This window comes from Plasmodium vivax, chromosome 4 (genome assembly GCF_000002415.2).
Source record: "Plasmodium vivax chromosome 4, whole genome shotgun sequence".
NCBI classification, from domain to species: domain Eukaryota; phylum Apicomplexa; class Aconoidasida; order Haemosporida; family Plasmodiidae; genus Plasmodium; species Plasmodium vivax.
Genome location: NC_009909.1, coordinates 285,249 through 298,490, shown reverse-complemented (window position 1 = coordinate 298,490; position 13,242 = coordinate 285,249). Strand labels below are relative to the sequence as shown.

General features: G+C 49.3%; 3 protein-coding genes across 3 annotated transcripts, besides 9 other annotated features; 2 read left to right on the top strand and 1 right to left on the bottom strand.

Moving 5' to 3' along the window:
* Positions 1–56: 56 nt before the first annotated feature.
* PVX_002815 (hypothetical protein, conserved) lies at positions 57–2,748 on the bottom strand (the record flags this gene model as incomplete). The annotated part of the gene is made up of 3 exons (XM_001612852.1): positions 585–2,748; positions 305–424; positions 57–131 (listed from the first exon to the last, which is right to left on the bottom strand). Exons 1-3 carry the CDS (start codon positions 2,262–2,264, stop codon positions 57–59), a joined length of 1,875 nt encoding a protein of 624 aa, XP_001612902.1. The 5' UTR covers positions 2,265–2,748.
* Positions 984–1,009: a microsatellite.
* Positions 1,725–1,769: a microsatellite.
* A 28-nt stretch (positions 2,749–2,776) lies between the features above and the next one.
* Positions 2,777–2,804: a microsatellite.
* A 492-nt stretch (positions 2,805–3,296) lies between these two features.
* Positions 3,297–3,319: a microsatellite.
* A 163-nt stretch (positions 3,320–3,482) lies between these two features.
* Positions 3,483–3,519: a microsatellite.
* Positions 3,520–3,727: 208 nt separating this feature from the next.
* On the top strand, positions 3,728–4,636 carry PVX_002810 (hypothetical protein, conserved; the record flags this gene model as incomplete). The annotated part of the gene is made up of 1 exon (XM_001612851.1): positions 3,728–4,636. One exon carries the CDS (start codon positions 3,728–3,730, stop codon positions 4,634–4,636), a length of 909 nt encoding a protein of 302 aa, XP_001612901.1.
* A 653-nt stretch (positions 4,637–5,289) lies between these two features.
* Positions 5,290–5,333: a microsatellite.
* Positions 5,334–5,367: 34 nt separating this feature from the next.
* Positions 5,368–5,393: a microsatellite.
* A 487-nt stretch (positions 5,394–5,880) lies between these two features.
* Positions 5,881–5,913: a microsatellite.
* A 943-nt stretch (positions 5,914–6,856) lies between these two features.
* Positions 6,857–6,876: a microsatellite.
* Positions 6,877–7,666: 790 nt separating this feature from the next.
* On the top strand, positions 7,667–12,514 carry PVX_002805 (calcium-dependent protein kinase 4, putative; the record flags this gene model as incomplete). Its single annotated transcript, XM_001612850.1, has 1 exon — positions 7,667–12,514. The coding sequence occupies one exon, from the start codon at positions 7,667–7,669 to the stop codon at positions 12,512–12,514; it is 4,848 nt and encodes a 1,615-aa protein (XP_001612900.1).
* Between the last annotated feature and the right edge of the window lie 728 nt (positions 12,515–13,242).

Genomic DNA, 13,242 nt, shown 5'->3' with positions numbered 1-13,242 from the left:
GCCAACCGAGACGCACAAAAATCCTCAAAGCGGAGCGCGTCGAAGGGACCCCCGGTTTACAGTTTAATGTACTTGACGTTGTCTCTGATGTCGAAGGGGTTGCTCTTCTTGTTCATCATTTTTTTTTCGCTCTGCGGGGGGGGGAAGTGCAACGGAGAGATGTGGCAAAGAAATGTGGCGAAAAGGTGTGGCGAAAAAGTGTGGCTAAAAGGTGCGGCCAACAAATATGCTGGACAAACGCAACAAACACACAGAGCCAACACGGGGGGCGAATAAGGCAACTTTCTCAGCGCACAGGCCGTACCTTCATCAGCAGGGCGTTTTCCTTTTTCAACTTCCGGTTCAGCCGCTGCGCCTCCTTGACGGACTTCTTCCGCTCCCTCTTTTCTTCGGGGGTTTCGTTTTTGCTGCGCGTGGTGTTTATCTGCAGGGGGGGGTAAGCGGTGAGTTAGCGTGAATATGCGGCAAGTAGGCGGTGTGCAGAGGAACGCCCACGAACAAACGCATGGGCGTTGACGCAAGAGGCAAGGGCCTCTCCACCGCTTTGCCTCTTCACCGCTTCTGCCCGGCGGGCCGCTGCTTACATTTTCCAGGACCAGGTAGCTCTCCAGCTTGGCCTCCTCGCCCGCTTTCTCCTTCTCCCTGTCCCTCCTCCTCGCGTTGGCGCTGCCGTGCGGGAGAGGGTTAATCAGCGGGCTGGCCGAGGAGGGGGTAGGGACCTTCTTGGGGATGACTAACTTGCAAGGGTGGTTCGTCGTGTTCGTCTTCGTCGTGAGGATTGTTTCGCAATCGTATGACAATGAGGAAGAGGACTCATCGGAAGAGGAGGAGAAAAGGAACTCCCCGGACGCATCCGAATGAGAGTTCTCCTCACCATCACCCTTCCCACGGTGGCCTTCTTCCTCTTCTTGTGAATTTAAAATTTGCAAAATTTTGATCTTGTCCTCTACATTTACGTGGACAAGTGTGTTGTCTGCACTATTTGCGGCACGATTTTTTTTTTTTTTTTTTTTTTTTTTCACAACTATACTTTTTATTTCGTTCAAATTTTTGCTGTCGACTTTTTGCATTTCCAGCTTGACCAGGTCGCTCAGCTTGAGTGCGTCCGGGTCGCTTTTACCTTCCTTTGGGTCGCTTTTACCTGCCTTTGCCTCTTTTCGTTTTCCCTTCTCACATGTGGAGTTACTTGGGTGCGTACCCTCGTCGAAGATGACGTACCCGTTCTCGTCCGGGTCGCCTCTCCCACCGCCGCTGCCGCCACCACCGCTGCCACTGCGAAGGTGGTGATTCCCTGGCAAAGGGGCTGCCTCCCCCTCCGCGTCGCCCACCCCCCCGTCGGTCGTGTCTCCATCCTCGCTGTCCCCCAACTGGTTTAGCCTCCCCCTATCGGCAGCCAAATAAGTGATACTGGCCCCACCGATGGGGAAACTCCAGTCGGAGGTGCCCCAAATGAGATCCTTTGACACGTCTAGCTTATCCTCTCCACTCACATCCTGCGCTTCGTACACAAAATTATCATTCAGTTCTTCGTAGTTGTCCTCTTCAAACGTTTTAAATAGCTCTCTCTCCTCTTCATCTGTCGGCTTAACCTCAAAAATGTTATTCTCTCCTTTGGACTTTGCACTTACAAAATTGGGGCTTATACTTTTTAAGTGTTGTTCATAGTTATAGCCATCATTTGGGAAGTAGCAGTCTCCATCGAGATAGGCCATGGGGTCCTCCTCCTTCGCTCCTTTCCTTTTTTTTTTCTTCTTCTTCTTCTTCTTCTTCTTCTTCTTCCCCGTTTTGTTGCTCGTCTCGCTTGCGTTGTAGTAGGAATATTCCCAGAGTTGGCTTCCCCCATTCTGCCGGCTAGCATAGCTGGTTAGTTCTCCTCCTATCTCCCCTGGCTGCTCCTCCACAGGATCTTCCTCCCTAAGGGTAATACCCTTCTTGTCCTTCTTCCTATTTGATACGGACGTAGAAAACGCACCGTTAGCACCGCTTCTTCCGTAAATTTCCCTGATGAGTATTTTCTTTTCACTTTCACTTAGCTTTTCTTTAATGCCAAAACTTACCGGGTCGAAGCTTTCCATCAGCGATGACAACTCTGTTTCGTCCAAAAGGGTTTTGGCATCTGCCCCTTCTCCACAAGAGGATTCTTCAAACTCATGCTTCTCGTTTTCGCTAAATTCGCAGACGACTGGGGGTTCTCTAAAGGTCACTTTTTTTACTCGGCAGCCACCTCCACGGCGTTCCGCTCTTCCACTGCTTCCCCCTTTCATGGTCCTTCCAGGAACCTCAGCGTGTTTCCCACGAGGGTTAGTTTTTCCTTCCCACTGAAAGGAACGACCAACTGGGGGGGGCCTCTCCTCAGGCGTCTCTCCTCAGGTGTGCTGAATATGGACCAGCTTTGCTCCTTTCACTCTGTGGCTCTTCCTCACAAATGGGAAAACCAATAAACATGCATAATCGCTCAGCGCATACATTTGCGGTCTCGTTTCGGGAGCGCTTCTCAACTGGCACCCTCTCGATCCGCATGTACAGCCACGGGTCGCCTACGCGCAAAAGGGTGGGCGGTAAATTGGCAAGAAAATGGGGTTACGTTTGGCCCCGAACGTACGAAAGAGCAACGTATGCGATGAGAGAGGTAAACCTATATATTGTTGGTACAACCCCCCTATGCCCGCAAATTCGCTATCTTGTAGAAAACGCGGAAGATAGATTGGTGGTCGTCCTTCTCCTTCTTCCAAGTTGCTGCGCTACGGGAAAAATGTCACTTGTGATGCGAGCAAGGGACTTATTTATTTATTTTATTTTATTTTTTTTTTTTTTTCCCAATTTTGTGGCGTAAAAAAATTGCGACACTAAAGGATGGGGGGGAAATTTTTACCACCTCTGAAAAAGTCGGGCTGTTCCCCTTCCATTTCGGTAGGCCCTCGCGCCGCCGCGTCGGGAGGGTTGCGCGTGGTGGGAATGCATACCGCTTCATTTGCGCACTCTTCGATTTGCTCTGCTCATTTTATTTTTTTAATACTTTTTAATATTCTTTTTTATGTTTTTTTTTATGTTTTTTTTGGGCATATCCCGAAGGGTAGACCATCTGAGCAACCGCGCGGTGCCCCCTCTCTACCGCCATCACGTCGGGGGAAGAGACGCCCAAGCGGGAAAAGCACAGTGGTGGGCAGCTCTGACGAATCTGTCAGCCGCACCACCTGCAAGAGTGTACCTGCGGTGCTGTGCTAGACGAGGAAGGGGAACCCCCCCTGTAAATCAGCTTCACATCCACTGCTCATATAAGGGGCACAAAAGAAAAAAAAAAAAAAAATATATATATATATATATATATAGCTACACCAAATGGCATTTTTTGGGGGAGAATAAATAAGAAAAGGATTTCCCCCTCTCACCATTTAGCAACGGCGGCGCGCTACCCGTGCGTGCAGCGATGAGGCGAGCTGCACCGGGCACATCCCCAGCGGGGCGAGGGCGCCAATGGGTATGACACATGCGTACATATACAAATATATGTACGTATAAATATGCATGTGTAGTGCCCTGGCTGCCCCCACCCCGTCCGAAAAGTGCTGTAGCGCCTGCCAGCAGGGAAGGCACATGGTGGGAGGAAAGGTTGCGCGTCGCGTAAAATGCCCTCTACAGGGGGGTGAATCTGGTGAGCCACTCCAAATTGTTTTTGCTCTACTTCACAAATACGACGAGTATGGGCCCCCCTCGCCCCCTTTCCAATATGACTTATCTGTGGAGGAGAACACTCCTTCGCCCCCCCTGGCATGGGAAAGGCCTAAACAGAGTTCTGCCAAATGGGGAGAAGAAAGCAGCATTCACGTCCTTCTTCCAACAAAAAAGGGAAGCCATAAAAGAAACGGAAGAATCTTACAACTTGGAAGAAGCCTTCCTAAGACGCATTTCAAAAATGAATAACAGTGCGTTGGCACACACATGTGAAGATATTAACAAACGAAAAATGAATAACCATTACATGTGGGAGTTAGTTCACGACAGAGTCAGAGCAATTAGAAGCTCCTTCAGTGCAGACGAGTTGGTTGTTATGCTGCATGCCTACTGTAACAGCTTATCGTTCGATCCCAATTTTACCCATTTGATAAAGCTATTTTGGGACTTGTTGGAAGATAAGCTAGAGGGTCTGGATCATTTATCCCATATAGCTCTCTACTACTGTGCGGAGAAAACAAAAAATGAAAAAAAAATGGAGCAAATTACTGCTTTGCTTCAAAATGCGCTGCTAAAGAATGGATCCCCCTCCCAGATGAAGCTCACGGAAAGGGGGCTACACATTATTTTAAAAATTTTTTGCAAGAACGAAAAGTTAGTGATCCAAAAGGAACATGTCGCAGCTGTTGGGGAACTTATACAAAAGGTGGATGTGAAGGAGGTGCAAAATGTATTGCTATGTCTGTTTTTCTTTTTTAAATATGGCTCTTTTGATGAACCTTTCCTTGCCATTTTAAAAAAAATTCAGGAGTTACTAATTTTTAAGAAGATAAATCCGTGTACTGTTTTGAAGTGCTTGAGCGTTACGCCGAAGCTTTGCAATGACAATGCCGCCGCGCTGCATGCAGTTCGGAGCACATTATGCGTTGCTCACTTGGCGCAGCGAATAATCACTGGGGGGTAGCGTGTTCGCGCGGGTTCTACCGTGGCTCTTGCTGTCCCATAGATGATGTCCAACATGTGTGTGCGTTGGAGGGGTGGGAGGAAGCGGAGGATGAGGATGAAAACTTCCCCGTCCCGCTGTCACCACGCGGCATCGCTTTGTCTGACTGGCTTGCTTATCCATTTATTTACCCATTTGCACGTTTTATGTGCCGCTTTATTCACCATTTCGTGTGAGCGCGCAGGTGCATTTCTGCCCTGTTCGGCCGTACACATTACGTGTGGGTGACTCCGCGGGGGGGACCCACTTTATTCGAATTGGTTTCGCTTGCGTCGGTTTAACTTCGGACTGTTTTATTTGAAGTTACTTTTTTTTTTTCGCAATCTCCCCCCGAATGAGCTCCACTTCGGAGGGTCATTCTTTTTTTTTGAAACGTTCCTACACCGCAAGTTCATTTTAGCAAAACATACAACGGGTTACACCTGCCAGCCGGGGAGGGGGGTCCCACCGCAGCGCCACCTCCATTTTCATTAATTTTAAAAGTGCAGTTTTTCACAAAAAGTGAGATAAAAAGGCTCGCCCGAAAATGTTGCCAACTTTTTTCTTATTAACGGTTAATAAAAAAAAAAAAAAAGGAGCAAACAGTCAGGTAAAAAAGCAAGCGAAGGGACGCCAAATGGTTGCAAAAATAAAGAAAAAAAAAAAAAAAAAAAAACAACATAAAAAAAGCGCCAGAAAAGAAGTAAAAAAAGGTGTACAAGCTTTTTTTTTTTTTTTTTTTTTTTTTTGCACACATTTTCGCACAAATTTGTGTACGTTTTTTTTTCGCTAGCTCTTTCCACACCCCCTTTTACGTGAAAGTTATGCCTCCTTCGTTTAACTCGAAGCAGCCGTTTTTTTTTTCTTGTTGTGTGTCCCTGCTTTGCAACATCATTCGCGAAGCTGCAAAAAAAAAAAAAAGGCAATTGAATAACCAAAATGAACCACCACGCCCATACAACTGGTCGAAGATCCTTTTGTTAAATTTTCCCGTGCGATCTCTTCGCGATCGATCTTGCAGAGGCCTCTAAGAACAGAGTATGTGTTGCTCGCGCTCACATTTGGCTGTTCGTTCGGCTGTGCGGTTGGCTGTGCAGCTTGCGCATATTTTCACGCACAACTTTGCGCACAATTTATCTGCCAATTTATCGGCACATCTTATATGCCCATTTTACATGCCCATTATATATGCCCATTTTATATGCCTATTTTATATGCACAGTTCATATGAACAACTTTTTTTTTTTTTTTTTTTTTTTTTTCTTTTTTCATAGTTAGCCATAATCTTTTTCACACTGTAGACGTTCATGCAAATTTTTTTCCACCAGCACAACCGAGTTTCCCTCCCCAACGAGTTAGCTTTAAACACACCGCTGTGGTGGACACGCATGTCCACCGCTATGGGAAATGCGCAACGTAGAATTTTTTAGGAATTGTCCTTTCCCACAAGGGTGTATTTATATGCATATGTGCGCGTAAACGAGTCCATAATTGCATACCCCTTCGTACGTGAATGCGTTTTTGAATGCCCCCTTACAGGTGAGTATATTTTTGCATTACCCTCTACACGTAAGCATATTTTTGTATTCCCCCTACACGTGAATATATTTTTACATTCCCCTTTTCTCGTGAGTGTTTTTTTTTCCTACACACCCTCGTGGCACATTACGCAACGCCAACCAACTATGGTCCCATCAAAAGGCCGCTTTATTGCATAAACATTTTTTTTTTTTTTTGGAGAAATCCTTTTTATAGTAGCGTTATGTGCACGTAGGAAAAACTGTATTCAATTTTGATGCGTTGTTTTTTCAGGGGCTACGAATTGTGCTGCTCCGCCGCGAACTGCTGTGAATCGCGCCTAGTCGATCTGCGCAGGTTCCGCTCTAGGGAAATCAGCAAAAGACCGTCTCTGTTTTGGTGTTGTTATTTTTGCGTTGTTTTTGTTTTTGCTTTTTCTTTTTTTTTGTTCTTGTTGCTTTGCTTCTTTGTTGCTTTTTTCTTTTTTTTTCAATGTGTTGACGGTGCATGCGCCGCATCGCCGCTTCTTTTTGTTGCGCCAACCGCTCTTTTGACGTTTTTTCACCTTTCCTCCGCTGCTTCGTTTTAACTTGTACACATTCCTATTGCTGCGTCTTATCTACCCAGCATGAAGGTAGTGTGTAAGCTCTGATTAATTTTTTTTTATTCGTCGCTGCAACTGTGAAGGTGTTAATTTTTTTTTTTTTTTTTTTTGTAATTTGCTATAAAATTGCAATTTTTGTTTTTTAACTTTTTTTCATTTATTTGCATGTGGTGACTGCCTGTTTGTCACCGCGTCCGTTCAGCCCCTCCGCTTCAAGTGTATTCCCCTTTTGCGAACTGCACACTTTTTTCCACTGGGCATAGATTGAGGAACATGCGTTGAGCTGAACTCGCGGTTACGTGCATGCAAGCGTATTCGCCTCTAAACATCAGTATAAACCGACGCAAAGGTGTATACGTCTACGTGCATCTACACGCAATTGCACACAACTGTAGAATTGCGTGTCCCTAGTAATCGCTTCCAACCTGTTGAAAGCACGCCCGTCCAGGGAACAAAAAGGCTAAGGTACATACCTGTGAGTACCTTAAGTTAAATATATTTTTTACGCCTACCTTAGTGAGAAACATTCCCTGCAGGAAAAGTTTTGTATCGAGTTGCCAAAAAAAGGAGGGCACAACACGGAGTCATTCTGGTTGGTAGTCTACCCTGAGATTAGTTGCACACAGAGTGGCCTAGCGGTTAGTCACCCTTTGTCTGCTGTTGTGCTAATTCGTTTTGTCCTTTTTTTTCCGCGCGGCTGCTTCGTTCCACGAGCTTTCATTTTGAGGACGACCTGCGCGGGGTGGCAGGCCGCACACAGAGAGAAGCCCACCACGCACGTCCAGCCGTACAAAGCTATCTTCCAATCGAACAACGCGCCTCTAATAACACGCACTTCCTTTACACTTCTGACCGCTCACCCCCCGAGCCGCTCCTCGCCGAACTCCCAAATGGATAAGTATGAAGCGGTGAAGAACCTCAAAATTATTTCCGCCGGCATTGACGAACACAAGACATGCTCAGGCAGGCACATGGACTACGGAAGTAGCACGAAGGAAGCAATTAAAAAAAAAAACATGAAAAATAAATATTTGCATTTATTAAGGCATACCACCAATACACGTAACTGTGGTGAGGCGGTCTGCAATCGGGAGTGTCGCCATTTGGACCGCTCATCTTCGAAGGAGGAGGAGATGAATCGAAGCCCCTGCAATGACTTCGCGAATAAGTCATCAAGGAGGTTAAAACACGTGGAGACCTGTGATGGAGATGGCAAATTAGATGAGACAAGAACTAGCACAGAGTTCCTAAGATATTGTAATGACCCAGTTGAGGATGCGAATCAGTCCACTGGGCTGTTTATTGCCAACAAGAAAATATGCGCCCAAGAAAATACCCCCCCAGGGGGAAGAACCAAAGGGAAGGAAAAAACCAACCTGATTAGCTTCTACAAATACAATAATTTGATTAATAAGCATGAGCGTCCAGGGAGCGTGGACGCTAGTGCCGCAGGTCTGGTTGGGCTACCGGCAGATGATGAGCAGTACACAGTTAAGTGCAGCCTGAATTCCCTAATCTGGAAGAGGCTGCTAATGAAAGGTTGCGGGTCGTCACAGGACAACAGGAGCGCGTCGTCCACTAGCAAGATATGCCAGGTTGCCTCGAGTGAAGATGCAGAATTGTGTAAATTGTATAGGGAGGAGGGTCCAAGAGGGAGAAGCAACTACGCTGTTGAGAATGGCGCAAGGGGGGGGAAGGGCGGTACAGCCAAATCGGGAGGAGCCACTGGGGGGGGAGCCAAAGCGGGTCAGCCGCGCCTCGCCGACGGGGCGAGGAGAGACCCTGCGGAGAGTGCCCTCGTAAACTGTTTCCTGAAGGAGCGCCTTGGCAATAGAGTGGTGAGCAGCCGCTTGGGCAGCGGCACGGGCAGGAGGGACCGAGGCCACACGAATGAGCCGGAGCGAGGCCACACTAGTGGAAGCCAAGCAGGTCGGGCGAATATAAACCAAGCAGATGGCATGAAGAGCCGTCGCGACGGGGGCCCTCCTGCGCGAAGCAGAAAAGGGAAAGCATCTTCGGAGGAAACGTCCCCCAGTTACTGCCTCGGACAAGCGGCCACGAACGATCGGAAAAGTGAAGAAAGTCCCAACTGCAGATTCTGCGTGTGTGACAGAGACACCCGTGTAGGAAGCGATTCGATCAGCTATGGAGAGCACGCGGCCGTTTTGAAGAGCAAAGAGAGGAACCACATGGGAACCGAAAGGACGGGAGCAAGTGGCGAACAAAAAGGCACACACAGAGGTAGCACAGGTAGAATAGGTAGCACCACCGCTGTTCAGAAGGACCACCCCCCCTTCCAGGAGAAGGGAGCGTCTTCCGGTCAACAGAATGGACCTATTTTACCCGTGGAAGGAAAAACGCTACGTGGAAATGCCAACGCGTCGAAAAAGGCCCACAGCGACTCGATGCTTCCCTCCTGCAAAAAACTGACGACGAGCGAATTCCGCAGTAGGGGGAAAAACGCCAGTGCAGGTAACGTCCCTCAGTGTATAAGGCGAAGTGAGGAGATGGAGAAGGCACGTAGGAGGCCGAAGAGTAGAGACCCAAAAGGAGGGGGGGATGAACCCTTGGGGCGATCATACAACGAAAGTAGCGGCTTCTACAAAGGGTGTCAAACTGGGAGAGAACAGGGAGGGGGGAAAAATAAAAAACTTGGGACCGTTAGCTCTTACAATAAATTTAGTTTTATAAAAATTACAAAGAAGAAATCAATTTTCTGCTACAGTGAGTTCGTGGATCGGTTTACCCCATCCGGTAGCGAATCGGAGGAGGAAGTTCCAAGCGATTGGCGCGAGAACGTATCTCGTGATGGTGATGTGGAAGTGGGAGGAGATTCCCCATTGGATGACGTCCCTATGGGTGGAGTAAACCGAGGAATGACTCTCCAGCGGAAAGAAGTGGCGAAGGCGAAGGTGAAGGCAAACGCGGAGGTGAAGGCAAACGCGAAGGTGAAGGCAAACGCGGAGGTGAAGGCAAACGCGAAGGTGAAGGCGAAGGCGAAGATGGGTCTCCCCTTGGCATGCCGCAAAACCAACCAGGGGTCCTCATCCGTCCCCATTTTAGAAAAAGAAGATTTTAACTTTTCCACCTTAAAAAGGTGTAGAAGTCTAGACAAGGTGGTGATGTGCGGTGGGGATGACTCGGGTTATGCTGTGCGCTGTAGGTCGAGGTGCAGTAGGGGGGACCAGCGGTGCCTCTGCAGGGGGGGGGAGGTTGTCACCAAGGTTGAGGGGTCAAGCGGGGAGAAGGGGTGTGTGAGGGGGGCCCAGGGGAGGCAGATGGAGGAGGAGAAGAAGAAGGAGGAGAAGAATAAGAAGAACACAAATAAGACGAAAAAGACGAAGAAGAAAAAAAGCAACCCGGCGAGCACCCGCAGCAGAGTTTCCTCTCGTGGGGAGGAAGCTGCGGAGCCTTTCCCTCCCCCCCGCGCGTGGACGAAGAGTGGTGAGAGCAGACATATAAATGAAAGCTCCAACGAGCGTTTTTATCCTGCCTTCTTTAGCTATCATCCGTGTGTGGGGGTAACCCAGAACGGGGCGCCCCAGTTAGCGGCAGAGAAAGGGTTGAAGAAGATCAGTCAAGGCATATTCAGCGAAAGGGTTGCTGGAGGGAAGAACCAGATGCGTTCCTCCCCAGTTGGGGACACCCTTGTAGGTTGTGCGGAAGAACCCCCTGCTGGTAGGACGAAGGCGCTGTGTGAGGGGCATTTGGCGAGCGTTACCACAGGGGGGAGACGGGAGCGGTTGAATGTGAGGAAGCAGGGGAAGCGGGAGCGGTTGAATGTGAAGAAGGAGAGGAAGATGGGGACGGCGGCGAATAGGGGACGCGTGGCAAACAGGAAGGGTAGGGAGCATCGGACAGGCTCGAGGTACAACTTGACGAGGGATTCCCCCCAGGGGAGGGAGAAAAAGAAAAAAAAACTGGGCTCCCAAAACGGGGAGGAGACAACCCTGGAAAGGCGCCAAAAAGGGTGCCTATTATCCCACGACAGTTTGGTAGATCTAAATTGCCCTCAACAGAGCGCAGTTGATCACGTGATGAGTGCGTACCCACGTGAAGAGGTCGAGGAGGATAGCTGTGAAAAGGGGAAGACCATCCGAGTGAAGGGCGGAAGCAATAAAGACGGAAGGGTCGCCACCCCCCACGAAGAGGATGTTCCCTGCTGGACGACTTCCCCATGCGAAATGAGTTCCTCCATATGTGTGCACCCCAAGTGTACGTACTACAATAAGATCTACCGCATCGTGGGGCTGATATACTGCGGGGAAAAGTCCCAAGTTTATAAGTGCATGAATGTACTTAACAAGAAGAGCTACGCGATGAAGGTGATTGTGAGAGAAGAGAGAGATGCTCATCACACGGAGAAGTTCTTCCAAAATTATTTATTTTTAAAACAGACTAAGCACAGGAATGTAATTCCTATATACGACATTTTTCTAGAAGGCAGTTTCATCTTCATCGTGATGGAGTACTGTGAGGGATGCACTCTGCTCGACTACTTCATGTCCTTGGTTCCTGGGTCGCTAGACATCCAGGAGATCAAGTGCATCATGAAGAACCTTCTGCTGGGGCTGGACTTCCTCCACTCGAATAATATCATCCATAGGGATGTGAAACTGGAGAATATAATGTTTAAGCGGAAGCGGAAGAGAGACTACGCCGGTGGGGAGTTTGGCTCCTGCGCGCTGCGGGCGAGAGGCGCCGCCGCCGCTGGGGGGAGCGCCCATTGGGCAGGTCACGCGGGGGGCGCGGATTACGTAGATTGCGTAGATCACGCAGGTTACGCAGATTGCGTAGATCGGGTTGGTCGCTTTGCCCGGGCTGGGGAGCCCCTCCCCAGTGAGGCCCCCTCCAGTGGGGGCTCCTCCAGTGGGGTCTTCTCAAGTGGGATTTTCTCCTATGGGGGCTCCTCCAATGGGGGATTCTCCAGTGGGGTCTTCTCCAATGGGGGCTTTTCCAATGAGGGCTCCTCCAGTGAATCCCCCTTGCGCACATCTACAGTGCTGTCCGCCCACTCGAAGCTTTCCGGCTCGTCTGCCACCTCCAAACAGTCCTCCATAACGGTGAACTCGTTTCACTCCCATGGGTGCGACGGAGGAGGCTACTCCACAGTGAAAAGGGGGCAAGACCACTTCAACCCCATGAGCCACGAAGGGAACTACATGCAGTCTTCTCTCCTTATGAAGAGGTACCACTCACGAAGAAGGGGACAGAAGAATATCTCCCTATTGAGGTTTCCAAAGAACGAAGGAACTAGGTGCTCGACCTTCAGGGAAATAACAAAAAATTACATTACAAAGAAGAGGAGAAGAAAGGAGGGAAACAGCTCCTACAGCGATCTGTGTCTTATCGATATGGACATGATGGAGAAGGTCCCGTCCAGCAAGTCCACTCCCAACAGAAGGTCCCAAGTTGTAGTCATCTGTGGGACTGCCCCTTACATGTCTCCCGAATCGCTAGATGGGGTAATATCCACAGCCAACGACGTATGGGCTTGTGGAGTCATTCTGTATGCTCTCATGGATGGGCGCTTTCCCTTTCAGATAAGCAACGACATGCCTGTCCCCCTGAAGAAGAAGATTTTAATTCACACCAAGCCGAACTTTGATCCGTTCATTTGGCACGATCACCCCGATGTGCTCGACCTGTGCCTGAAGCTGCTGGACCCCAACCCGCTCACGCGCATACAGAACGCCCGGGAGGCGCTCATCCACTACTGCTTTGCGGAAGCGGTGTGAAGCGGTGAAGCGGCGAAGTGGGGGCCCTCCACTTGGCTTCCCCCGTTTGTCGCGCCTGCTCCGTTTGATGTGCCTTCCTAGTTAACCGTTTTATTTTTCTTTCTGCCTTCCGCGCGGAAGGCTCCACCCCCCAACTGGTGAACCCTTTTTTTAAACCAATTCGTATGATGGTATGTCATCGCGACACTCCAGACATGAGGCGTGCCACTTCCGCGCCGCTCCTTAAGGGGGACAAGACGTAGTGTACACTGGCTCCCCCGGGGAACCCCTTTTCAAATGCGGGTTAGCCATTCAACGTTTCGCTTAAAGGAGGGGAGGTACTTTAGAAAGCGTGCCCAGCGTAGGTGTTCCCTCGTGTGCTTACGCGTGCGTTACATATTAGTATGGCACATTAGTGCGTCATGACGCTTCCCCTTTTTGGGGATGAACAAAACAGCGCTTGGTTCCGCGCAGCCATGACTTGGATGCTGGCCAGACGGGGCCGAACAAGTTGGCAGGAGGGAAGCGCTTAAACGGGGCTACCGCACCTTTACATGGTCATACGGATCCGTAGTGTAAAAACGTAAGGGGTGGTGGTTCCCCAGTCGTCGGGAACTTGCTAATCATTAATTGAAAAGGAATCGGTTTGGGGGATGCCCCGCATCAGGTGTTCATCCTGTGGGGCAGCTCACATGGGTTTTCCCCCGGTTCGGCCAAACGAATTGATTAAAAAAGACACGACGGTGCAA